The sequence below is a fragment of the Scyliorhinus torazame genome, chromosome 10, assembly GCF_047496885.1.
Source record: "Scyliorhinus torazame isolate Kashiwa2021f chromosome 10, sScyTor2.1, whole genome shotgun sequence".
Classification (NCBI taxonomy): domain Eukaryota; kingdom Metazoa; phylum Chordata; class Chondrichthyes; order Carcharhiniformes; family Scyliorhinidae; genus Scyliorhinus; species Scyliorhinus torazame.
In genome coordinates, this window is record NC_092716.1 from 198,993,066 (window position 1) to 199,020,817 (window position 27,752).

Consider the following 27,752-nt stretch of genomic DNA (forward strand, 5'->3'; position numbering starts at 1 on the left):
TCCAGGTTTGCAGACGACACTAAGATAAGTGGTAAAGCAAAAAGTGCAGAGGATACTGGAAGTCTGCAGAGGGATTTGGATAGGCTAAGCGAATGGGCTAGGGTCTGGCAGATGGAATACAATGTTGACAAATGTGAGGTTATCCATTTTGGTAGGAATAACAGCAAAAGGGATTATTATTTAAATGATAAAATATTAAAACATGCTGCTGTGCAGAGAGACCTGGGTGTGCTAGTGCATGAGTCGCAGAAAGTTGGTTTTCAGGTGCAACAGGTGATTAAGAAGGCAAATGGAATTTTGTCCTTCGTTGCTAGAGGGATGGAGTTTAAGACTAGGGAGGTTCTGCTGCAATTGTATAAGGTATTAGTGAGGCCACACCTGGAGTATTGTGTTCAGTTTTGTTCTCCTTACTTGAGAAAGGACGTACTGGCACTGGAGGGTGTGCAGAGGAGATTCACTAGGTTAATCCCAGAGCTGAAGGGGTTGGATTACGAGGAGAGGTTGAGTAGACTGGGACTGTACCCGTTGGAATTTAGAAGGATGAGGGAGGATCTTATAGAAACATATAAGATTATGAAGGGAATAGATAGGATAGATGCGGGCAGGTTGTTTCCACTGGCGGGTGAAAGCAGAACTAGGGGGCACAGCCTCAAAATAAGGGGAAGTAGATTTAGGACTGAGTTTAGGAGGAACTTCTTCACCCAAAGGGTTGTGAATCTATGGAATTCCTTGCCCAGTGAAGCAGTATAGGCTCCTTCATTAAATGTTTTTAAGATAAAGATAGATAGTTTTTTGAAGAATAAAGGGATTAAGGGCTATGGTGTTCGGGCCGGAAAGTGGAGCTGAGTCCACAAACGATCAGCCATGATCTCATTGAATGGTGGAGCAGGCTCGAGGGGCCAGATGGCCTACTCCTGCTCCTAGTTCTTATGTTAACCCTACCTGACTACGCCCAACCCAACCCGACTATACCTGACACAACCTGACTAATGCTCAACCCACCCAACTAACACCCCAACTCAACCCGATCACCCTCCTGAGCCAACCATCCTTATGACCGCCCAAATGCCCACCGACCCAACTACCCCTGACTCAATCCAACTAATCCCCACCCAACTACACCCCGACCCAACCTGATTACCCCTGACCCAACCTAACTACCCTGGCCCAACCCAATCACCCTTCTGACCCAACCAGACTATCCTCCCAAATCAGCCTCATTACCTGCCTAACTCAACCACCTTCTTGGTAACCCAGCTACTCCCGACCTGACTACTGGCCTCTGACTTGACTATCTTCTGACTCCCTGACTGCCTTCCTGACCTGACATGACTTCCCATCAAACATCCGACTGTCCCTCAACCAGACCTGATTACCCCCAAACTGACTACTTACCCACTTACCACCTCACCCACTTACTGATCTCACCAATTTACCCACCTCACGCAGCTACTTAAGTCACACACCTACGCAACTAAGCCATCGAACCAATTATCCACTCACCTAAACTTTCATTCGCTCACCCACTCACCCATTCATCCATTTGTTAACATTCAAACAGGACCTTTAAACTTATCATACAGCAACAAGTGCGGTAAAAAGGCACCCGTCTTGTATTCTCTCAACTCTACTTCGCTCCCTGATGCACCGCACACATCCTGTGAAAGCTGGGTTTAGGAAGGTTCCGGATAAAATGTGCAGCAACATCGAGTTGGAGGAATTTTTGTGTGCAGCAGCAATCTGACGATCATTGTTTGTCACTGTTTGTAAGATCTGGGCCGGTGTTTTTCAATACTTAAGTTTCAATACTTAAAAATGGACAGCCCTTCTTTCTCATCAAGCTGAATTTTATAGGCCACCCGTAGACAGAAAAACAGACCTGTAATTTAGGGGGCTGTGTCAGCCGGCCCATTCCCTTGATTTTCCGGGCAGCGACTGCAAGCAGTAGGTGGGCCATTGGCCCATGATCCTACTGATATCCAATTTAATGGCCTAATCCTGCTGCTGCTCTAATTTAACGAGGACTGGTCCAATGTCCAGCTTGGCAGGTTCAACCCTGCAGGCTGCTGATCAGTGGAAGTGTGGAGGGGTGTCCTCCTTCCTGTGGCCCCTGTGTCACGTGGAGGCTCTCCCCTACAGCTTTGCCTCTCCACATCCACTCTCCCAGCCCTATGCTCTGTCCATCATGTCCCGCACAGCCCCAACCCTCCTTCACTAGGGCATGCCGATCAGCGCCCGGCGAGATCCTGGGCTTAAATGGGTTTGGGATCACCAATAGTTCCTCTTCCGCCCAAGTCTCCCGCAACATAAACAGTGAGCACCAATCCTGGTGTGGTGCACAGATGCTGGCCTCTGATTGGCTGGCAGCTCTATGAAGTGGGACTTCCTCCTGGAGATGAATGGAAGTCACTCCTACTAATTAAGGGCCTTTGCTTGAAAAATTGAAGTGAGTGCAGCCAAATGGAGGTGGGCTCAATTTGTCTTTGTTGAGGGTGGAATCCTTTTAATTTGTCCTTCAGTTTGTTTAATTTAGTTTATTTGGTTCAATTAAAATAGTTTGAAGTGGGCTCAGCCCCAAAACTTACACTGGGATATGGGAAGCCCACTCTCAGCATATAATCCAGCCCACAGTGACTGAATAAATTAATTCCGTGTTCGCTTTGTGGGTTTTCTGTTTTTTTATATCCAGCATTTTAGGAATTGCGCTTCATTTGTCACTGGGACAACTGATTAATTTGATTGGATGAGTCGTATCCAATTGTTATCACTTGAAATTTGGGCACTTTCCAGGATTTTGTCAGTATTTTAGGGATCTTGGGCGAGATTCTCCGACCCCCCCGGCACCGGAGATTCGGCGGGGGCGGGAATCGCGCCGGTTGGCGGGCCCCCCCCGCGATTCTCCGGCCCGGATGGGCCAAAGTCGCGCTGCTAGGATGCCTGTCCCGCCGGCGTGGATTAAACCACCTACCTTACCGGCAGGACAAAGCGGCGCGGGCGGGCTCCGGGGTCCTGGGGGGGGCGCGGGGCGATCTGGCCCCGGGGGGTGCCCCCACGGTGGCCTGGCCCGCAATCGGGGCCCACCGATCCGCGGGCGGGCCTGTGCCGTGGGGGCACTCTTTTCCTTCCGCCTTCGCCACGGTCTCCACCATGGCGGAGGCGGAAGAGACTCCCTCCACAGCGCATGCGCGGGGATGCCGTGAGCGGCCGCTAACACTCCCGCGCATGAGCCGCCCGGAGATGTCATTTCCGTGCCAGCTGGCGGGGCACCAAAGGCCTTTTCCGCCAGCTGGCGGGGCGGAAATTACTCCGGCGCGGGCCTAGCCCCTCATGGTTGGGGCTCAGCCCCCCAAGATGCGGAGGATTCCGCACCTTTGGGGCGGCGCGATGCCCGACTGATTTGGGCCGTTTTTGGCGCCAGTCGGCGGACATCGCGCCGATACCGGAGAATTTCGCCCCTTATTCCTCAAAACTGTCTATTGTTCCATGAAAATCATTCATTGGTTTCAGTCACTTCTTTGCACAATTCCAAATGGTTATCCTAAAACCTGCAGAAATGGTTTCTTCACTCAGCCGTTCCATTTTGCTAGATTCACTGATGTTTGAATGTGTATATTTTACAGAATTCCCAAACAGATCTGTGGGGGACTACCTCAGGGCAAATTACATCAAAGAGATCAGTACAAATGAAAACTGACACCAAAAAATAAGCCTTACAAACCTCTGCATCGCTGACCACCTCTATTGAGAAACATTGCAGCCAGCCACCCCATGTGGAGACAAGCACTGAAATCTGGTTCAGCAAGTTTCAAAGACCATAGAGTCCTTAGAATTCCTACAATTGAGAAGGAGGCCATTTACCCATCAAGTCTGCACCGAACCTCCGAAAGACCCACACAGACACGGGGAGAATGTGCAAACTCCATACAGAGAGTTACCCAAAGCCAAAACTGAACCTGGGTCCCTGGCGCTGTGAGGCAGCAGTGCTAACCACTGTATCATCATGCTGCCCTAATTACGCTATATTCATAACATTCAACGTGCCCAGAGAAAGGGCAGGCATGTCACAGCTGCAGAGTTTCAGCCAAGTACCAACAACTACAATATGAACTGCCCGTTCTATGGACATCCATGCTGAACTCGCATCGGACTCTTCAGCCATGGGAGGGCCCACAAAAGGAAAAATTGAAATAATTTACAATTTGGACATACTCAAACAGCAAGAAATCTACCACAATACACTTTACAATGATAAGGAACATTTGGTGTTGTTTCCCTCCAGTCTACTTTGCTTTAATGAATGCTAGCGGAAAAAAACCATTGGGTTAAATGACACAATGAGCAGCAGGCTTCTTGTATCTCAAAGGTGAGCATATTCCTTACCTGTAATTAATTAAATACTTAAGTTGTGGCCTAGAATATGACTCCCTAGAAAGTAGCCACTTGTTTTAGCTAGTCAAACATTTGTAATGTGCTTTACTCTCTCTTCTGTAGCTTTAAATTACTGAACTTGATTGCGAGGGGGATATTGTTTTCACTCAGGGCGAAAACGTTAATGAATAAATTACGTGCTGTACAAAGGCTCAAGAGAAAGAGCTGATTGTTGGCCCTGTTATGGATTGAGTGCACTCAGAAGCTTCTTCCTTGATCTCAACCCCACGCTCCACTTTCACCGGATGTAACTACAAGCTTTCAGGCTGCAGACAGGCCTATGCAGGAAGTAGTATGGATTTGTGCTGAAAAACTCAGTTCTGTAGCACCTGTATTTTTAATTATAGTGTCATGATCAGGTGAGGAGGGGTGGCATTGTGCCACTCTTTTCTCTCTCCTTGCTTAACCGCAGCAGCTTTTTAAAAAAATTCTGTGAGTGGTTAACTCTTTATGTGCTGTGACCATAAAAGGCACAATCATACTGGTCTTCTTCAGGCTTTAAAAAGCAAGTAGATGTGTTTTTATTATACTCTACCTAGTCTAAAGTAAAAATAATTTTAAAAGGCTCCAATTTTCATACGCACACACTCAAAGTTCACACATGCACAAATAGGTTGCAGAGTGGGAAGGATAGGTTAAGTAATTTAGAATACAGTAATAAGGGGGTGAAATGTTCTTGAAGGTTGGTGACTTGGTGGGCTTCATATTGAATTTGGAGGTACTGCTGTTTTGGGCATTAGGATGGTGTAGAGAGATAGATGGACAATTTAGCTGTTCTTCTGCGGGCAATAGCATTGGGTTGAACAATTTTTCTAATCTCTGTCTGTGGTACATGGGTAGTCAAAATCAACAGGCAGGGTCCAAATCTTGTCAGTTGGATAGAGAAAGGGAAGGAATTCATGCAAGATCTTGTTCCTTCAATGTCTCAATTGTTTGTCCTGTTCTGCAAAGAAAGTAGGTGCTTACAATACACAAAGGAGTCGCTTGTCACACAAGCTTCTCTCTCCAACTGCCCAGTTACCCAAGTATGTTCCTGGCTAGTGTAACTTGACTAGATCATGGCTGTTAGATCCTCTCTAAACCAGGGTCTCATTGTCCATGTGATTATGTCTAATGGTGTGTCTCCATCCAGTTCAGTACCCAGGTGATTGTCTGAATGTTTAGCTAATGAAATAAGTGACCACCCCCTTTCACCTCTTTCAAGCCAGTTGTTCCTGATACAGTTTTTCTGACAGATTATCTCCATTTCAACAGTCTTGGAATATAGAAGATGCAGTGATGCAAATGTTCAGCCATTTTTTACTGTGATCCCAAGGCACTGGATTGTGACTTTGGTCTTTTTAAAAACAATCGATAGGGGTTTCCAGACAGCAAATTCCAAAATATTTTTTTGGTTTAAAGCATGGTTTCACAATGATATCTCTTACAGAAACTCAGGCACCCATGGACCAGTTGAACCAGGAACATTCCTCTTCACAATGGACGTCTCGGCACTCTACACCAGCATCCCCCATGATGACGGCATTGCTGCAACAGCCTCAGTACTCAACACCGACAACTGCCAATCTCCAGACGCAATTCTGCAACTCATCCGCTTCATTCTGGATCACAACGTCTTCACCTTCGACAACAGTTCTTCATCCAGACACACGGAGCAGCCATGGGGACCAATTTCGCACCTCAATATGCCAACATCTTCATGCACAAGTTTGAACAAGACCTCCTCACCACACAGGACCTTCAACCGACATTATACACCAGATACATCGATGACATTTTTTCCCTTTGGACCCATGGCGAAGAATCACTGAAATGACTAAACGATGACATCAATAAGTTCCATCCCACCATCAGACTCACCATGGACTAATCTGCAAAATCAGTTGCGTTCTTGGACACACTCGTCTCCATCAAGGACGGTCACCTCAGTACTTCGCTTTACCACAAGCCCACGGATAACCTCACGAAGCTCCACTTCTCCAGCTTCCACCCTAAACACATTAAAGAAGCCATCCCCTATGGACAAGCCCTCCGTATACACATGATCTGCTCAGACGAGGAGGAGCGTAACAGACATCTACAGCCGCTGAAAGATGCCCTCGTATGAATGGGATATGGCGCTCGACTCATCAATTGACAGTTCCAACGCGCCACAGCAAAAAACTGCACCGACTTCCTCAGAAGACAAACATGGGACACAACCGACAGACTACCCTTCGTCGTCCAGTACTTCCCCGGAGCGGAGAAACTATGACATCTTCTTCGCAGCCTTCAACACGTCATCGATGAAGACGAACATCTTGCCAACGTCATCCCCACACCCCCACTACCTGCCTTCAAACAACCGCGCAACGTCAAACAAACCATTAGAATATAGAACATAGAACATTACAGCGCAGTACAGGCCCTTCGGCCCTCGATGTTGCACCGACCTGTGAAACCACTCTAAAGCCCATCTACACTATTCCCTTATTGTCCATATGTCTATCCAATGACTATTTGAATGTCCTTAGTGTTGGCGAGTCCACTATTGTTTGCAGCAAACTACCCAGCCTTCAGAACAGGGACCATGACACCACGCAACCCTGTCATGGCAATCTCTGCAAGACATGCCAAATCATCAACATGGGTACCACCATTACACGTGAGAACACCACCCACCGGGTACGCAGAACATACTCGTGCGACTCGGCCAATGTTATCTACCTCATACGCTGCAGAAAACAATGTCCCAAAGTGTGGTGCATTGGCGAGACCACGCAGATGCTGCGACAACGGATGAACGGACATCGCGCGACAATCGCCAGGCAGGAATGTTCCCTTCCAGTCGGGGAACACTTCAGCAGTCAAGGGCATTCAGCCTCTGATCTTCGGTAAGCCTTCCCCAAGGCAGCCTTCAGGATGTGCGACAATGCAGAATCGCCGAGCAGAAACTTATAGCCAAGTTCTGCACACATGAGTACGGTCTCAACCGAGACCTTGGATTCATGTCGCATTACATTCACCCCCCCACCATCTGGCCTGGGCTTGCGAAATCCTACCAACTGTCACACCTCTTTAACCTGGGATTACCCCTCTCTCTGGATCTGTAACGACTTAATTACCTGCAAATGCTCGCATTCAAAGTACAGTCTTGCATCTTTGACTTTGTCTATATATATGTTCCTGGAACCTACCTCTTCATTCACCTGAGGAAAGAGCAATGCTCCAAAAGCTAGTGATTTGAAACAAACCTGTTGGACTTTAACCTGGTGTTGTAAGACTTCTTACTGTGCTCACCCCAGTCCAATGCCGGCATTTCCACATCATCACAATGATATAGAGGTGGTTTTCGATCCAAAATGACATCTGCACTATATGCACACTTCTGCCGCCAGTTAACTCCTGCTGCCTACAATTATGCCCCACCTCATTCCGTAAGAGAGCGGGAAGTATGCCAATGTGTCTGGTACGATACATTTGAGTGATGGGGTTGGCATGGTTGAAGAGCTGGCAAACATGTACAAGCTGTGAAATGGTTGGAGTGAGCCTTGCAATCGTGATAAGTGCGTGAAGGTGAGGTTGGACCTATGAATGTAAGCTTCAATTTGTGATTAATAGAGATTTTGGCAGGTGAATAATGAGGATGTGGTGCATTGAGCAATGGGGCAGTTGTCAGGATTTGGCACTCATACGAGATCACTGAACATCTTGCAGCGCTGCATCCAAATCTTGGGGGCTATACTGCTGGCATTGTTTGCCACAACCATCCCACCACAATGCCTCCTTTGCAGAGAGGGTGGGGGGGTTATCTGAAGGAACCACCTGGCCCAATATGAATAGATGATTGGCGTGATTTAAAGGGACAGAAACAGAGTCCCATTTTGGGCATGTTTAGCGGGGTGCTTCTCGGCGCCTGCGGCACCCAGAAAGACAGCGCTATTTAATGGCATTACGACATAATGCCCCACTGAGGCTGCACTTACGTCATTTCCTGCATTGAGGAGCTCAGCTCGAAGAGTATTCGTGGAGCGGGATGCCATTTTTAAATGGCACCCTACTATGGCCCCCTCCACTGCACCCAACGTACCTCTTATATGGTCCTTGATCCCCGCCCCCCCTCCCTCAGCCCACCTCTAAAGGCAAGGCACATCTGCGCCTGATCCCTGGCACGGGCAACCTGACACCCAAGCACTCCTAGCATGACACCCTGGCAGTGCCCCTGCCAGCCTAGCAGTGCAACCTGGGCACTTGGAAGTGCCAGTGTAGCACTGCCAGGGTGCCCTGCTGCACTGCTAAGGTGCTGGTTGGCAGGGCAAAGGTGCCCAGGTGTCAGCGGGAGTGTGAGAGTATCACGCTGCCCAGAGCCCGACTACCCAGGGGTCTCAAATGGCTTGGGAGACCAGTGCAAAACGGTGCCATGGCGAGGTCTCCCAGGCACATAACCGAACATCAGGGGGAAACTGCGGGGACCTGTATGGGTGACTACTGGGAAAAGGACGCTCTCCAATTGACGAGACAAGAGAAAAATGGGAGGAAGACCTAGGGTTTGAAATTGGATGAGGACTCTGAAGCGAAGCACTGCACAGGGTCAACTCCACCTCCACTTGCGCAAGGTTAAGCCTAATGCAGCTGAAAGTGGTATACAGAGCACACTTAAACAGAATCCGAATGAGGAGGTTCTTCCTTGAGGTGGAGGACAAATGTGAACGGTGCCAGGGAGGCCCGGCCAACCATGCCCACATGTTCTGGTCATGCCCCGGGTTCTGGAAAGCCTTTTTTCAGTTGATGTCCAAGGTTGTGGGGATGAGGGTGGAGCTATGCCTGAAAGTGGCAGTCTTTGGGGCACCATAACAGCCAGAACTCTTTATGGGGAGGAGGGACGACGCCCTAATCTTTGCCTACCAAATCGCCCGCCGGAGAATCCTGCTCGGCTGGCGATTGGCAGCACCTCCCAAAGCTGCAGTCTGGCTGTCCGACCTGTCAGAACTTCTCAAAATAGAGAAAAATCAAATTCTCCATCCAGGGGTCGGACGAGGACTTCCACAAGACATGGAGGCTATTCACCAACCTGTTCCAAGACCTGTTTATAGCTATCAGCCCAAAAGCCAGGGGGAGGGGGGAATCCACAGAAGAACTACGGACTCATATGGAAAGAGGGGGTGCGGAGGGTAGAGAAGGAGGGAGGGAGGGAACAAAGAGACACAAAATCCAACCACACCCATGCAGGGGGGGGGGGGGGGGGGGGGGAGACAAAACATTTAGGAACAAGAACAACCGAATATGAGCAACTTAACGCGAAGCAACATACGTAGCACTATGTTACCCCTAATAGGTTCAGGTTTGATGAACCAACGAACAAAGAAGACACACCAGATTGTAGGAAGGGGAGGGGGACTTGGGAGAGAGAGGGAGTTGGGATTAGGAGACCAAGTCAAAGCTGGGCACTTGTAAAAATGTGAATTGTAACCGATGTATGTAGTTCCTGTGTATGTTCACTGTCATCTTTGTTTTGCATAAAAAGAAAAACCCTAATAAAAACTTTTTCATAAAAAGGATTAACTCACATTTGGAAACAAATGGACTTATTAGCAATAAGCAGCACCTGGTCTGATTAGTAAGTTTGTGAACGGCACAAAGATTGGTGGAGCTGCGGACAGTGAAGAGGATTGTCAGAGGATATGGCAGGATGTAGATCGGTGGGAGACGTGGGCGGAGAAATGGCAGATGGAGTTTAATCTGGACAAATGCATGATAATGCATTTTGGAAAGTCAAACACTGTTTGGAATTATACAGTAAATGCAGAACCCAGGAGTATTGACAAGCAGAGAGATCTAGGTGTACCGGTCCACAGATCACTGCAAAGTGGCAACACAGGTGGATAAGGTAGTCAAGAAGACATATGGCTTGCTTGCTTTCAGCGGTCGGTGCATTGAGTATAAAAATTGGCAAGTCATGCTGCAGCTATACAGAACCTTGGTTCGGCCACATTTGGAATATTGCGTGCAATTCTGTTCGCCACACTACCAGAAGGATGTGGAGGTTTTGGAGAGGGAGCAGGAGAAGTTTACCAGGATGTTGCCATGTCTGGAGGGTTGGATAAACGTGGATTGTTTACACTGGAATGACAGAGGTTGAGGGACGACCTGAAGAGGTTCACAAAATTATGAGTGGCATGACAGAGTGGATAGTCGGATGCTTTTTCTCAGGATGGAAAAGACAATTAACATGGGACATAGGTTTAAGGTGCAAGGGGGAACGTTTAGAGGAGATGTGCGAGGGAAAACTTTTACACAGAGGGTGGTGAGTGCCTGGAATATGCTGCTGGGGGAGGTGGTGGAAGCAGATGCAATAAGAAGCATCTTGATGAATACATGAGTAGGATGGGAATAGAGTGATATGGACGCCGGAAGTGCAGAAATTTTTAGTTTAAACAGGCATTATGATCGATGCAGACTGGAGGGGCAAGGGCTTGTTCCTCTGATGTACTGTTCTTTGTTCTTTGACATGCTGACAGGGTTAGATGTGGGAAACTGGGAGAGGATCCTGTGGCGCATAAACAAATTGGCTAAATGGCCTCTTTCTTTGTCTTATGTTTTCTATCCATGAAAGCTTTAGGTCAATGAAGGAAAACAGATCTGATTTGTTTTTTCTGACACTAGGTAATCAAGTGAGTTGGAGGAGATTAATGCAACTTCTATCAACAATTACTGTTACTTTCCCACCTATTTTGTGCAACTGCATCCTAAAGAACCCATCCACCTCTTTTTTGAAGAGAAATCTCACATCCCCTTCGATCTGAGCTGAGCTTCCCAACCCATATCCATTCCATAACCTAGGCTGCCCACTCGGCTGCAGAATCCCTGAACAATGCCTGTTACCTCCAAATATACCGATTCCAATGTTTCCCTGGCAGGCTTCACACCTTGTATCTCCATAAATATTAGCTCATCCAAAACTCTGCTACCCATATCCTAACTCAAATTACCTCACATATTACTATCTTTGTAACCTCTCCACCCCTACAACCCTCTGAAAACTCTGCATTCTTTCAATTCTGACCACTGAATTTTCATGACTTTCTTATTTGTGTCACTAGCAGCTGTGTCTTCAGGTGCCCTGGACCTAAACCCTGGAATTCCCTTTCTAAACCCCTCTTCTTCTCTACAACTATCTCTTCCTTTAAGACACACTTTAAAATCTCTATGACAAGCTTTTGCTCACTTGTCTAATTCCTCATTAAGTAGTTTGGTGTTACATTATGTTTGATAATGCTCCTGTGACGCAACCTGCGGTATTGTACCATGTTAAAGATGTTAAACAGGCGCAAGTTTCTGTGGCAGCGTATCTATACTCCTAACATGCTCTGGCCCATAACTATGAAAAGTAATTATACAATCATAGAATCTTACAACAAAGATACTTTCTACCTCTATGATCTCATACAATTCTCCTACCCACCTCACTCTCCACTTCCTCTCTTGGCTTTCCCATCTCTATTTAATTGGTATGGTCACCCAGCAACTGAATGGTTGCTAGTTCAAATCCCACCGTGGCAAGTTGTGAAAACAATTTCAATATATCTGGTGGTTTGTGGACTGGCACCAGAAAAAGATTACCATACGAGTCGCCATGTTTTCAAAAGAAGAAAATTGGGGCTCTAATATTCTTCAGTGAAGGGAACTACTGCATGTCTATCCTACATAATCCCAGACAATCCCTTGGTTTACTCTTACTGCCCTTTGGGTAACCAGTGATGGACAGTAAAGAAATAAATACTAATCTCTCACCTGGAGAACAAATTTAAATCAAAACTATTCCCTCGAACAGAATTTACTCATTGTCTCATTTGGAAATCTTCAATCCTATTCTTTTGATCTGAAGCAATATATGAGAATTTGGGACATGAATTCTGAGCATAATCTTAAAAAAGGAGCCAGGCCATTCGGGAACAAAATCAAAACATTTCCAAAAAATTCAGGCTAGAGGGGCAGAATGGCCCATGTGTGCTCATGTGTTCTTAAGTCACCTCAGAAGCTATGCTCCCCAGTGCAAAAGCACCGATTCTGCAAGCTATAATTTAGTTAGTTAGTTAGTTAGTGAGAATTAGTGAGTTAGAATGAGCCAGTTAGAATCGCCTGTGCCAAATGAAACAATTATTTTATTGCTGTCGGGCCAAAGCGGGATATTGGACTCCCTCGCAGTTCTTGGTTTTCTCCAGTTGATATTTTGTGAGTTTATAATGGATTTGTCTCTGTGTTGTTTCATGGATGGGTCATTAATCTGACTCATAAACCCATACCACGAGGGCTGTGCACTACTTTTAATCCGGCTCCTGCCGTTCAACCTGTCTAGCTTGGGTGGTCCTGCTAGGTCTTTCACTAAGGTTCCATTCTAGAGAACTAGATGTTTGCCATCTGGATCTTTGCTATGAAAGGCTGAAGTTTCAATTAGAATACAGGGGAATGGAATTGGATACAGACGTATCAAATGATATGATAATACCACACAGAATGATACTCTGGCTAATATCCTGGAGCCTGCTTCAATACTGAGCTTCACTGCAACACAAATAGATCCAGATTTCAAATTTGACTGTATTAAATTTCAGTCACAACATTGCAGGAAAATAATTCCAAGAGCAAACTAGAAGAGACATTGGAAATGTGAAATGAAAACAGAAAATGCTGGAAACATGCAGCAGTTCAGATAGCATGCGTGGACGAACCATGAGAGGCAGGGTGGGAGAAAGATGGAGATAATTGGTGGGTAGGGGGATTGATTTGCTGTCAGACAAAGCTGGAAGATTAAGTTTCTCTCGGGTCCTGCAAACAGAGGGGTATAGGCCTCTGACATCAGGCCTCAGCTACAGAGCAGCGAGGAGGGAGGGAAGCATTAGTGGCCAGAGGGGGAACGAAGGTGGAAGGTGTCATGATATACAGACACACACATACTGATATACAGACAAGCAGCTGATGGACATAGAGAACAGGGCATGACCAATAAGCAGACAGGACACTCAGGGGTGGGATCTGACTATAAAAGACACGAGGCACTCACACTACGATGAACATCTAGAGAGACAGTCAAGGGTGTTGTTACAATCTCACACCTCCACCACGTGGCTAAGAGCTAGTCTGGTTCAGTCAGACAGAGTAACCACACTTAGGTTAGCAGAGTCGAACTCACAGAGAACTGTGCTAACTGTGCTATTAGTTACATAAACCTGATTGAACTAACTTCAAGGTCTGGAGCATCTTTCTGATCTAAGCTGCATCCAGTTGCAGCCAGTGTTAGACCAGTGTACCTAACACGACACAGTCCACAATGGGCAGGATCACATTTTAGCAAATCTGCATATTAGGGCAAGACAGGTAGCTTCACTCCAATGTGCAGATTCCCGAGGTCTCTGAAGCTTTGGGATTTAACCCTTCGCCTCAGAGACCTCAGGAGAGTCTGGAGTATCTTTCTGATCTAAGCTGCATCCAGTTGCAGCCAGTGTTAGGCCAGTGTACTTAACACGACAAAAGGGAGGAGAGAAAATGCCAGATAGAAGATCAAGATGCAGCTGGAGAGCACGGAGGAGTGGGGGAGAGATTGGAAAGGGAGGGCTGAAGATGGGAGATGGTAGTTCAGAGGTGTGCGGAGTAGTGTTCGGTTGGGGGTAGAGTAAGAGTGGAAGCTTCTAAACTGGATGCTGCAGTTGAGATTAGTTTTTGAAAATTAATTTGTGGGATATGAGCATTCCAGGGAAGGCAGGTCCATGTGATGTCGGTACACCTGCAGTGCTGGCCAGGAGAGAGTTCCAGGACTTTTACACAGCGTCAATGAAGGAGTGACAATGTAGTTCCAAGTGTGTGGTTTGGAGGTGGTGGTGTTCCCATGCGTCTGATGTCCTTGCCCTTCTCGATGGAGATCATTTGGAAGGTGCGAGTTGCCACCATGCATCTTGTCAATGGTGCACATTACGTGCATTGTGCACGGGTGAAGGACAGCGTGAATGTTTAAGGTGGTGAGTGGCGTGGCAGTCAAGTGGGCAGCATTGTCCTGGATGGTGTCAAGCTTCTTGCGTGTTGTAGGGGCTGCCCTTATCTGTCAAGTGAAGAGTATTCTATCGTACTCATGACTTGTGTCTTGCCCAATCCAGCAGTCTTATCCTCCTTTTAGCTGCTGGGTTTCCTGAGGCCTGTTGGGGGAGGGGAGGAAGAAGAGGTGTGGAGACGGGGGTGTTGGGAGCAAGTTGGGCATTAGGTTTAAGACTTTTAACATATTAACATCCCACTTGATCCAAAGCCACACATTATTGTGGGATAAAATCCCCCTCAACCTTTTAAGGAAATCTACTTAACCCCCTGAGCATTTTCGGTATTATCTGTTCCTATTGCAAACGTTATGAACTATCCTATGGAATTTTGGATCAAAACATTACACTGAGGATATGCTGCACCCCATTTTGAAAGTTCAAAACATTAAATATTAGCTCTTACCGTTCAAAGGCACGAATGATTCTCCACAGGAGACCCACACCTCAATGGGGTTCCTGACAATGAGGCTCACGAGTTCCGTGTCCATACTCTTCAAGTCCTCTGGGGTCACCCGGGGTAACCTCTGCTCTGAATGGTCATTCTCCGGGGTTGGCGAATCCGCCCAGTCTAGGGGCAGACACAGGCACCACATGAATTAAACCAAGGTGACATAACAGAGAGACCGTATAATAAAAGATAAAGGGCTGGATTCTCCCCAACCCACCCCTGGTAGCAGAGTGCCCGATGTGGCAGTGAATCCCGTGTGGGGGTGATAAACAATGGGCGGAATTCACCAACCCCCCGCTGGGTCGGAGAATCAGCGCGACGCCGTGCGAATCGCGCCACGCCGCCCCGGCGCCGGGAGGCAATTCTCCGCAGGGCGGTCTGTGGGTGTGGGGGGGGGCTGACCCCGGGGAGGGCCTCCGTAGTGACCTGGTCCGCGATCGGGGCCCGCTGATCGGCAGGCCGGCCTCTCTGCCCCCCGGCCTCCTTTCCTCCACGCCGGCTCCTGTAGCCCTGTGCCATTTGGCATCGGGGCCGCCGCGGGGTAGATGGCCACTGCGCATGCGCTAGTTGGTGCCTGCCCAACTGCGCATGCGCGGACCCCACGGTGCCGGGTTCAGGCCGGGATCGGCAGCTGGAGCGGCATAGGCCGTTCCAGTGCCGTCCTAGCCCCCTGTGGGCCGCAGAATGGAGTCCCGGGACAGGCGCTGCCACCGGAATAAAACACTCCCCTTTTTACTCTAGCGTCGGCACCTCGCCGCCCGTTGGGAGAATCCCGCCAATAATTGATCTTTTGCAATGATCCAGTCCCCCAAAATGACCCACTTGCACCCTATTAATGGGCTGGGCTCCGGATTCTCCACAACACCATGATACTCCGGCCATCTGGGCTGGGATCCACGTGGGCGTGAATTGGTGCAAGTATTTGTCATCATAGCCCTGACGCAGTGGACCTTGTGGTAGGCGAAGGGGGTAAGTATTTCAGGTAAGTGCCTCCAAATCCATCGGAGGGCCACTTTCTCCACCCCATTGCAAATCCTGTCAACATCTTGGAGTTAAGTGCTTTCACTTCCTCTTTATCTCTGCCTTTTACGTGGGGATGACCTGTCAATTATAACCTGATGTTTATAAACATTGTGGTTAGGTTCACAGTAGGTCACATTGAGATGCATTAAGCATGAAGGGAGATGAAAATAAACAATCTAGACATCTGGCTGTCTGGAAGCAGTCAATTACAGGTCACTAAAAGCTATTTCTCTTTGAAGTGAATAGATGTCTAGCAAATCAAAGAATCTGAGGGGGTTTAGTGCCTTAGTGATGTGGTTTTGGCTTTCTATTAAGTTACATCTGCTGCTTTCTAGACATCAACCTGAGGCAGCAGCTGTAAGGGACAGGTGGGTGAATGAGCATTTTTCATTGTTTCTGCCTGTTCTTTAGCTTCCAGGCTGGGGTAGGGTGACTAATGGGGAGGGGGGTAGGGTTCTCTGCTATGGGGGCATTCTCTGCTATGGTGGGTGGGTTCTCTGTTATGGGGGGGGCTCTGTTATGGGGTGGTTCTCTGCTATGGGGGATCTTTGGTGGGGGGGGGGAATGATGTAGAGATCTCTGGGGATTTCTGATAGGGGGGGTCTGATGTGTCCGCTGTTGGAAGTATCTGATCCGGGTCTCTGGTGGAGTGTCAGTGGGGGATCAGGTCACTCTCATGCATACGTTTGGTGGGGAGCTGGGTGATCCCGCAATTCCCATGATGGAGGGAATGAGAGGTGGATGATGCCACTGCCTATCAGATGCGGGGCATGATTTGCCTTGCAGAGGAAAGGGGAGTCCAGCCACTGGACCTCGCTATCAGGTGGCTCGCTCAAAATGGCGGCCCAATAAGGTGGTTTGTCATGGAATCCCCTGTGATCCCCACCATGCATAAATTTACATGACTGGGGAGAGTAAATTGCTTCTTGGCGCCGCTGGCAGTGCGAGTGGCAGGAGAACGTATTGCGCAAGTTAGGCCGAATTCTCCATTTTGGAGGATATGTCCCCCACTAACTGATTTCCATCCCATTTGTGCTCAGTAGTGGGGCAAAATCAAGTGGCTGCTCACCCCAAACCATTTACATGACCTTTGACATCCTTTCTGATATTTTGCCAGACGCTCCTGATCTAAACAGATGCAAGCCATGCTTCAGTGGGTAGCACTCTCATAGCTCAGTTCAAACCACACTCCAAAAACCTGAGCCCAGAATCCAGCACAGAATCTTGTGGAGGGGATGAAGGTTTTGGCTGCCAGCTCAAAACCATATGAGAGCTCTGCGTCTCCTTTCTTTGGAAAGGTCCACCTAGCAGAGGCCAGCAGTGGCTGCTGTCGGTACTCGGATTGTTGCTGGATACCAGGCCAGAATGAATGTTGCAGGTTCCGGGGTTTAGGTGTTTTAGTAAGCTCAGAGAAGGAGGCAAAAGAGGGGGAGGTGTGGCGCTGCTAGTCAAGAGCAGTATTACGGTGGCGGAGAGGATGCTAGATGGGGACTCTTCTTCCGAGGTAGTATGGGCTGAAGTTAGAAACAGGAAAGGAGAGGTCACCCTGTTGGGAGTTTTTTATAGGCCTCCTAATAGTTCTAGGGATGTAGAGGAAAGGATGGCGAAGATGATTCTGGATAAGAGCGAAAGTAACAGGGTAGTTATTATGGGAGACTTTAACTTTCCAAATATTGACTGGAAAAGATATAGTTTGAGTACAATAGATGGGTCGTTTTTTGTACAGTGTGTGCAGGAGGGTTTCCTGAAACAATATGTTGACAGGCCAACAAGAGGCGAGGCCACGTTGGATTTGGTTTTGGGTAATGAACCAGGCCACGTGTTGGATTTGGAGGTAGGAGAGCACTTTGGGGACAGTGACCACAATTCGGTGACGTTTACGTTAATGATGGAAAGGGATAAGTATACACCGCCGGGCAAGAGTTATAGCTGGGGGAAGGGCAATTATGATGCCATTAGACGTGACTTGGGGGGGATAAGGTGGAGAAGTAGGCTGCAAGTGTTGGGCACACTAGATAAGTGGGGCTTGTTCAAGGATCAGCTACTGCGTGTTCTTGATAAGTATGTACCGGTCAGGCAGGGAGGAAGGCGTCGAGCGAGGGAACCGTGGTTTACCAAGGAAGTGGAATCTCTTGTTAAGAGGAAGAAGGAGGCCTATGTGAAGATGAGGTGTGAAGTTTCAGTTGGGGCGATGGATAGTTACAAGGTAGCGAGGAAGGATCTAAAGAGAGAGCTAAGACGAGCAAGGAGGGGACATGAGAAGTATTTGGCAGGAAGGATCAAGGAAAACCCAAAAGCTTTCTATAGGTATGTCAGGAATAAGCGAATGACTAGGGAAAGAGTAAGACCAGTCAAGGACAGGGATGGGAAATTGTGTGTGGAGTCTGAAGAGATAGGCGAGATACTAAATGAATATTTTTCGTCAGTATTCACTCAGGAAAAAGATAATGTTGTGGAGGAGAATGCTGAGCCCCAGGCTAATAGAATAGATGGCATTGAGGTACGTAGGGAAGAGGTGTTGGCAATTCTGGACAGGCTTAAAATAGATAAGTCCCCGGGACCTGATGGGATTTATCCTAGGATTCTCTGGGAGGCCAGGGAAGAGATTGCTGGAGCTTTGGCTTTGATTTTTATGTCATCATTGGCTACAGGAATAGTGCCAGAGGACTGGAGGACAGCAAATGTGGTCCCTTTGTTCAAAAAGGGGAGCAGAGACAACCCCGGCAACTATAGACCGGTGAGCCTCACGTCTGTAGTGGGTAAAGTCTTGGAGGGGATTATAAGAGACAAGATTTATAATCATCTAGATAGGAATAATATGATCAGGGATAGTCAGCATGGCTTTGTGAAGGGTAGGTCATGCCTCACAAACCTTATTGAGTTCTTTGAGAAGGTGACTGAACAGGTAGATGAGGGTAGAGCAGTTGATGTGGTGTATATGGATTTCAGCAAAGCGTTTGATAAGGTTCCCCACGGTAGGCTATTGCAGAAAATACGGAGGCTGGGGATTGAGGGTGATTTAGAGATGTGGATCAGAAATTGGCTAGCTGAAAGAAGACAGAGGGTGGTGGTTGATGGGAAATGTTCAGAATGGAGTACAGTCACAAGTGGAGTACCACAAGGATCTGTTCTGGGGCCGTTGCTGTTTGTCATTTTTATCAATGACCTAGAGCAAGGCGCAGAAGGGTGGGTGAGTAAATTTGCAGACGATACTAAAGTCGGTGGTGTTGTCGATAGTGTGGAAGGATGTAGCAGGTTACAGAGGGATATAGATAAGCTGCAGAGCTGGGCTGAGAGGTGGCAAATGGAGTTTAATGTAGAGAAGTGTGAGGTGATTCACTTTGGAAGGAATAACAGGAATGCGGAATATTTGGCTAATGGTAAAGTTCTTGAAAGTGTGGATGAGCAGAGGGATCTAGGTGTCCAAGTACATAGATCCCTGAAAGTTGCCACCCAGGTTGATAGGGTTGTGAAGAAGGCCTATGGAGTGTTGGCCTTTATTGGTAGAGGGATTGAGTTCCGGAGTCGGGAGGTCATGTTGCAGCTGTACAGAACTCTGGTACGGCCGCATTTGGAGTATTGCGTACAGTTCTGGTCACCGCATTATAGGAAGGACGTGGAGGCTTTGGAGCGGGTGCAGAGGAGATTTACCAGGATGTTGCCTGGTATGGAGGGAAAATCTTATGAGGAAAGGCTGATGGACTTGAGGTTGTTTTCGTTGGAGAGAAGAAGGTTAAGAGGAGACTTAATAGAGGCATACAAAATGATCAGGGGGTTGGATAGGGTGGACAGTGAGAGCCTTCTCCCGCGGATGGAAATGGCTGGCACGAGGGGACATAACTTTAAACTGAGGGGTAATAGATATAGGACAGAGGTCAGAGGTAGGTTCTTTACGCAAAGAGTAGTGAGGCCGTGGAATGCCCTACCTGCTACAGTAGTGAACTCGCCAACATTGAGGGCATTTAAAAGTTTATTGGATAAACATATGGATGATAATGGCATAGTGTAGGTTAGATGGCTTTTGTTTTGGTGCAACATCGTGGGCCGAAGGGCCTGTACTGCGCTGTATTGTTCTATGTTCTATGTTCTATGAATGATGGCATGAGGGGGCGGGGGTCACCACGTGGAGGTTACTGGAGTGCAGGTCGTCAGTAACAAGGCAGGAACTCAATAGGCTCAACAGTTCCCATTACAAATTCATTCGGGGTAGAAGCAAGGAGTTGATTGGGTCTCAGTCCACCGTTCTCACTTCTGATGAAATCGCGCCCCACCACCAAACAAGACATGGGGGAAGGCATAAGGTTCCAGCCCTAGTCTGTCCAATTCAAAGTAGTGCAACGGTGTCGGAGGTGCCATCTCTCAGGTGAAATTATAAACCCAGGAACTGTTAGCCTCTTGGGGGAAAGTAAAAGTTCTTGCGGCGACACTTGAGAGGCTGTATCAATGAGCATTCACTGGTATCCCGGTCTCTCACCAAACAGTGATTTAACGAGAAAGACTATTTCACAAGGGGAGCCATCTGAGCTGTAGCTATAAAGGATCAGGGAAAGTTAACAGTTATCATCTGTGGCTGTACATCAGATTCCAGAGCTCACAAACAAGGCTGTGGGAGGTGAGGTAACATGGGTATAAAGCAATTGACATACCTTCCTTATTCTCCGCATGTAACTCCTTAGGTCTTTCATCCTTGCCCTGTGCACCATGCTTTGTTTCTGATTTGTGTTCCTGTAGAGCCTCGTTGACTGCCCATGCTGTCAGTTCATTTATTGTCAGGATCAAGCTTCCATCTGCTGTGTACAGTCTGCAAGCTGGCCTGGTGAGTCCTAGTCTTTGAGTGGATGTGGAAAGCAACTAGATCAAGGCAACCAGAGAAGATAAAGGAAAATACATTGCATGGAAATAAGAAAGTAATAATTATTGTTGACACAGTTTGTGTGGCATTCTTCTCCCTGCTCCTGTAAGGAGGAATTAATTCCTTTAAATCTGACAGTTTAACACTTGTGAGAAAATATTGGACAAGGGCGAAATTCTCCGGAAACGGCGCGATATCCGCCAACTGGCGCCCAAAACAGCGCAAATCAGACGGGCATCGCGCCGCCCCAAAGGTGCGGAATGCTCCGCATCTTTGGGGGCCGAGCCCCAACATTGAGGGGCTAGGTTGGCGCCGGATGAATTTCCGCCCCGCCAGCTGGCAGAAAAGGCCTTTGGTGCCCCGCCAGCTGGCGCGGAAATGACATCTCCGTGCGGCGCATGCGCAGGAGCGTCAGCGGCCGCTGACGGCATTCCCGCGCATGCGCAGTGGAGGGAGTCTCTTCTGCCTCCGCCATGGTGGAGACCGTGGCGGAGGCGGAAGGGAAAGAGTGCCCCCACGGCACAGGCCCGCCCGCAGATCGGTGGGACCCGATCGCGGGCCAGGCCACCGTGGGGGCACCCCCCCGGGGCCAGATCGCCCCGCGCCCCCCCCCCCAGGACCCCGGAGCCCGCCCGCGCTGCCTTGTCCCGCTGGTAAGGTAGGTGGTTTAATTTACGCCGGCGGGACAGGCATTTTAGCGGCGGGATTTCGGCCCATCCGGGCCAGAGAATCGCGGGGGGTGGCCCACCAACCGGCGCACCGCGATTCCCACCCCTGCCGAATATCCAGTGCCCGAGACTTCGGCAACCGGCGGGGGCGGGATTCACGCCAGCCCCCGGCGATTCTCCAACCCGGCGGGGGGGTCGGAGAATCTCGCCCCATGGTACAGAACATGAAAATATAATCCAAGAAATTAGCACTGATTGTATGAGCTTAATGAGCAAGTCTGTTGTTCATTTTATCGCTAGCACGAATTTCAATGGTTGAATAGCAATCTCTGCATCAGCCATTGCCCATTACACACATAATGGGTGGAAGTTAATGGAGGCGACAAGGGTTTTGCCCATTGGCTAGAGAGCCAGCAAGAGCCCCATGTCACCTTTTTTTATGGAAGGCCTAATGAATGAAGTGCTTGTTATGGACGCCTGGTCAGCTCTCAACAGTGGCTAAGAGACTGGACTAGATGTCATAACATTTTAAAGTTTTAATGCGGTACGGAATGATCAATTTGTGCCAGGGGTCTTAATATAAGAAATAGAGCTTGGTTACTTTATAAACAAACATTATTACGGTGAAAGAAAATAAAACAATATTTAAACTTTTACATCAGCTCTAACACTAACAGATTACATACAGTTTCTTAGCCTTAACATCCTATTAAACATCACTTTAAATAACCATACCACTCTCATGCCATTTACACAGACAGGCCAAGGCAATACTTGTATTTACAAAGCAATTTTTTTCTGTTGGGGACACTTATTCAGAACCCTTTTCCAAACCCTGCCTCGGTGGCAACTTTCATTACATCTCTGCTCGATTTCCATGGCCTTCTCCTCTGTAACTGTTCAAAAAAGCATTTCTTCTCTTTCTCTCTCTCTTTCTTTCTAAGTTCCATCCAGCCCCTCAAACAAAGGTTCATTGTCATTATCTTGGCTGATTGCCCATACCCATTTGTATAAAAGAACAGAGCTTTGCCATTTGTTACGCAATTAACCTTCCATTGACAAACAAATAAGTCATCAGACTCTGTGATGGGCTGATGGCTGGTCAAACAAGGTTTTCCGAATGATAATGGATCTTGAGTGGATCATCCTGATTGAACCGGGGCATTCTGTGTATTCCCACCAACGAAGTTAAGTCTGAATGAGGCAAGGTAACTCAGGCTGTGAGTGTATCCTCTGCCTCTGGCAATCTTTTTCCTCAATCTGTTTAACCCCTAAATTGCCTGCTACATCTTGGACCCCATTTCTGGACCCAAGTTCCTAACATCTCCCTATCATGACACACTCAGGCACTTAACTGGGCAATGGTGGGCCTTCTCCATAATTAAAGACCCCAAAGGCCAGACACAGTATTGGTTGACACCTGGTAGGTGTAATATTCACTCGAGAACCAGGATTATTGCTGGATCCCATGCTACAGTTGAGTGTTGGTGGGAAGGTGGCATGAGGTGAAGGTTGCAGAGTAGGGGAAGGAAGAGATGTCAGCAGAAAGGGCAGGGGAAAATGGTGAATCTCAAAGGGTCCCTTTTCCTTTTCCTGACCTTTCCTAATGTCAGGTTCCTGCATCAAGCACCAAGTGTCGTTAAATGAGGAACCCCTCTTCCGGCAGCCTTCAAGGAACCCCAAGAGGATTTGCTTGTCTTTCTCCCCGCCTGGTGAGTACACCACCCGCCACCGCTAGTTTAATACCGACGATGGCAGGATGAGGTCCTTACACAGACATTAGTTGCCCACCTCAGGGTCTCAAGTGGTAACCACAGGCCTTCCTGCAATGGACTTAATTGGGGTGGAGGTGGGAGGCCACAGGGTCCCCACCTCCCGTCCTACTGCCAGATTAAATTGCCCCTGCCATCAAACTTGCCATGCAGAGTGCATTGGGAGTGCAGAGTCCATTGCACCAATGGGAGGAAATTTAACAACCCCACCCCCTCCAGAGCAGGTGGAAGAGTGGTAGGGGGAAGTTGCGTTCTTTAAAATAGAAAACCCGACCCGAACCCACTGTTTTTGTTTTGCCTGGGTGGGCTGGGCTCATTAAGTTATCCATTTTCTCGAGTCGGTCCTAAAGCCCCAGACTTTAGCAGCCATCCTGATTGAAAAGGCATGGGATGGGGAAACCCAGCACATAAACGATGGGAACCGTCAGATCCAGCAGGTAAGTTCTCTCTACTCCAGCAGTCCTTGAGGATCAGGAGGACCAGGATTGTTTCCTCCTGGCTCCCCCAAAATAATGCACCACATTCTGCCTCCCTGCTGTGAGACAGGCCTCCCGACTCAAGCTTGCTTCCTCAACCTACGATCTGGTGCCAACCCCCTGCTCTGGCTCTTTGATCCCATCCCCAGTCCTACGTGATCACTCAAGCACCACGATCTCATCACCTCTCCCTCCCTCCTTCCTCCTCAGTTGTCCAGCTCCCAGGCAGGAGATGGAGAAAATGACTTAAAATGAGGTCCTTTCATGCTACCTCTGGGTTTCCTGTATTACCAGATATTCCGGTCCCTAAAACTCGCCCCCAGTCCTTCCCCATGTCCATTGGTATCAAGGTCTGGTGGTTGCTTGTATTTTCCAACATTTAAACTTCAGCTAACATAACAGAGGGTTAAATTAAGATAGCTTCTGAAATAGGCTGCAGGAATCGCGATGAATGATTACCCCAGACTCTATCAAAGTGATGCAGGCAGCATGCTAACTTTGTGTTGCCTGTTCATGCCTCTTATTGTGCTGGACATGCAACCGTGTGCTGAATGTGCAGCTGAGAGGCTGCACGGCTCAACAAGGAGTCCAAGTTCCTGCATGATGAGTACGCTTAAAGCTAACCCTCACTATTTAAAGATAGACTTCACCTCTTAGAGGCGAGGTGCTTTCAGCCTGCACAGAGGCTGAAACTATTTGGATAATATTTGTAGATTCTGGGAAGGATGTAAAATGGCTCAGCAGGAAAGAGGGAATGCCCCCAAAGTTTTTAGATGGAATAAGCTGGGAAAGTGGAGTTGAGGATTTTCATATCAGATCAGTCATGATCTCCCTGAATGGCAGAGCAAACTCGATGGGCCGAATGGTCTATCTCTAGAACCCACGTCTTATGGTGAGCGGGGAGAGGTTTGCTTCCATCAGGGGTCCAGGAGGCCCAGACAAATGTTCATACTGCATTGGGAACAGGTGGCCATAATGGTCAATGCCAATCGTCTGGTGCTGAGAACATGGAGACAATACCACAAGCAATTTAATGGCCTTGCACGGTTGGTCAGGACAGCAAATACATCTTCATGTACCAAATTCTTGCAACTGAACGAAAGTCTCACACTAGCTCCAATATCCACACCCTGGTCACACGCCTACCAAAGATCTATCCGAACCATGGCTCAAACCGTGCATTTATATGTTTCACCTCACTCTCACACACTGCCACAAGCCACACACTCACAACTCGCACATACTGTCATCTATTCAACTGAGACAGGTACATAACCTCATGCACTCACCAGCACACTACCCTTTCTTTGAGGCAAAGGTTAGTCATTAGCTAACCTGCAGTGGATAAGTGCTGATGGGGTAAGTTCCCTTCCACAGTTGAACACATGTCTAGTTGTGTGCGGTTACGGCAGGGAGTTAACAGTGAGGCTGAAATGACAGGTCGTGTGTCAAAACGCTCTTCCCCCTCTACCGCCTTATGGATCTACCCACTCTGCATAATAACGGCTGCACTATCATCCTCAAAAATATGGCGATTAGAGTGGGCCTTGTCAGACGTTATCAGGAGCAGCGCGTACACCATTTCGCACCTCAACCAGTAACCACTGTTGAATATTGTGGTCCTGGTTTGCAGAGTGCGATTCATTTCAAATATCAGGTAAATAAGAACTCATAAAATGTTTCCTTTAATTTCTGTCTCAGTTCTTGGCCTTACTAAAGTATAAAGTTAAAGCCTTGTGCAGGAAACTAAAATGAGCATGAAGCTCAGCTCTAAGAAATATGTGGATGATTTGAGAATCTCAGCAATAAATAGTTTAAAATTGCCAGTCAGACCCAAAATTAAATGAATATCACAGAATTGCCAATGGAAAATGGCATTAATGGTTGTCATTTTCCTGGAATTTCTGTGGCCCATTCATTGAGTTGACAGCAGACAAATGGAGAACACCGCTCCCCCTTTATTCCCTTATGGGTGTTCACCCGCCCACCCCATGGGCGTCATTCTCCGACCCCCCAGCGGGTCGGAGAATGGCCGTTGGCCGCCGTGAATCCCGCCTCCGCCGGTTGCCGAAGTCTCCGGTACCGGAGATTGGGCGGGGGCGGGAATCGGGCCGCGCCGGTTGGCGGGCCCCCCCGCTCAATTCTCCGGCCCGGATGAGCCGAAGTCCCGCCGAGAAATTGCCTGTCCCGCCGGCATAAATTAAAGTAGGTACTTACCGGCGGGACAAGGCGGCGTGGGCGGGCTCCGGGGTCCTCGGGGGGGCACGGGGCGATCTGGCCCCGGGGGGTGCCCCCACGGTGGCCTGGCCCGCGATCGGGGCCCACCGATCCGCGGGCGGGCCTGTGCCGTGGGGGCACTCTTTCCCTTCCGCCTCTGCAACGGCCTCCACCATGGCGGAGGCGGAAGAGACTCTCCCCACTGCACATGCGCGGGAAACTGTCAGCGGCCGCTGACACTCCCGCGCATGCGCCGCCCGGGGGTGTCATTTCCGCGCCAGCTGGCGAGGCAACAAAGGCCATTTCCGCCAGCTGGCGGGGCGGAAATCCCTCCGGCGCCGGCCTAGCCCCTCAATGTTGGGGCTCAGCCCCCAAAGATGCGGAGCATTCCGCACCTTTGGGGCGGCGCAATGCCCGTCTAATTGGCGCCGTTTTCGGCGCCAATCGGCGGACATCGTGCCGTTGGGGGAGAATTTCGCCCCATGTGTCTGTAGTAAACAGTTTTCATCAGAACTAAAAACGTTTGCCCAGTTCTCTCATGAAAGGCTAACAAACTTGCTGTGTATTCTCAGGATTTTCTGTTTTACACCTGAACATGTTATTTACTTAATTTGGCTTTATTACCGAGGAAAAGGTTGTCCCGATGATCAATTGACCATCCTTATATCCAGCCCCATTTCGGTAGGCCAAGACTCTTACTGACAGTTGGGTCTTGGCAGCAGAGATCTCCTGTGAAATAGTCTGGACTGATGTATCCCTGCGCAAAGAAATCCATTTCTCTTCCCAGCAGGACAAAGTACTTTCAGCTTCAGAAGTGGAAAGGTCAACCTGCAACCAAAAAAAAAAATCTGCCAGCTCTTTGCAAATGCAATGTGCAACATTTTAAATAGAGAGAAGCACAAAACCAGACTGGCCACCCCCAAACTGAATCTCCGAGATATCTGTGGTCCTCCAATTCTCACCTCTTGTACGCCCAGTTTTAATTACTCCATCATTGGCAGTCTTGCTTTGAGCTATTAAGGCCCTAAGCTCTGGAATTCCACCCCCAAATCTCTCTATTTCTCAGCTCCTTTAGGAATTTTTAAAATATAGCATTTTGACCAAGCTTTCGATCATCTGTTCTCATACCAACTTACTGTGGTTCAGTGTCAGATTTTGTCTGATAACACACCCATCTTTGGATGTTTTACGACAGTAAAGGTGCGATATAAATGCAAATTGTTCCGCTGTCGTTTAAGATTTTTTTCTGCAGCAGGATTGAGAACACTTCATTAAAAGAGGGGTTTGAACGAGTCACTGTGGTCCTGTCTGGAGTTGGAATGGGAGCTGTGACCCCTTGGCTCACTTGCAGCCCATATGGGAAGTCTCCAGCTATATTCACACCATTTTTCTGGCCACTGTCACTGACGATACCTTGATGAGGAGATCCCCAGGGAAAATGCCCCCCTCCAAATCATTCCAGATGCAATTCAAAAGTTGAATTGCCCTTCAATTGCCCTTTTAGGCAGTGCATTTCAGATCACAATAACTCACTACATAAACAACTTCATTCATCTCTCCTCTGGTTGAACTTGATATTGTAAATAGATAGAGAGCAACTATTTCTCTGGTGGAGAACAAGGAAGGAAATCCTTAAAATTAGAGGTAGGTTATTCAGGGATGATGTCAGGAAGCACTTGTGTAGACTTCCGGGTGCGGCGATGACCAGCTGAGTCGCACGTTTCGGCAGCTCCCGGTGAAACGGACTTTTGGGCTCTTGATAGGAGCCCCAACGGCAATTTTGACGGCTAAAAACACTGTGCGG

General features: G+C 48.3%; 1 protein-coding gene across 3 annotated transcripts in view; it reads right to left on the reverse strand.

Moving 5' to 3' along the window:
• The window catches only part of LOC140384491 (doublecortin domain-containing protein 1-like), an 871,034-nt gene that overhangs the window by 80,420 nt on the left and 762,862 nt on the right, over nt 1-27,752 (reverse strand). For all 3 annotated transcript variants that reach the window (XM_072466241.1, XM_072466242.1, XM_072466243.1), the window contains 3 exons: nt 26,573-26,776; nt 20,610-20,814; nt 14,896-15,060 (listed from right to left, as the gene is read on the reverse strand). In XM_072466241.1, the coding sequence (XP_072322342.1) occupies nt 14,896-15,060; nt 20,610-20,814; nt 26,573-26,776 (574 nt within the window). The remainder of the gene's footprint in view (nt 1-14,895; nt 15,061-20,609; nt 20,815-26,572; nt 26,777-27,752) is intronic.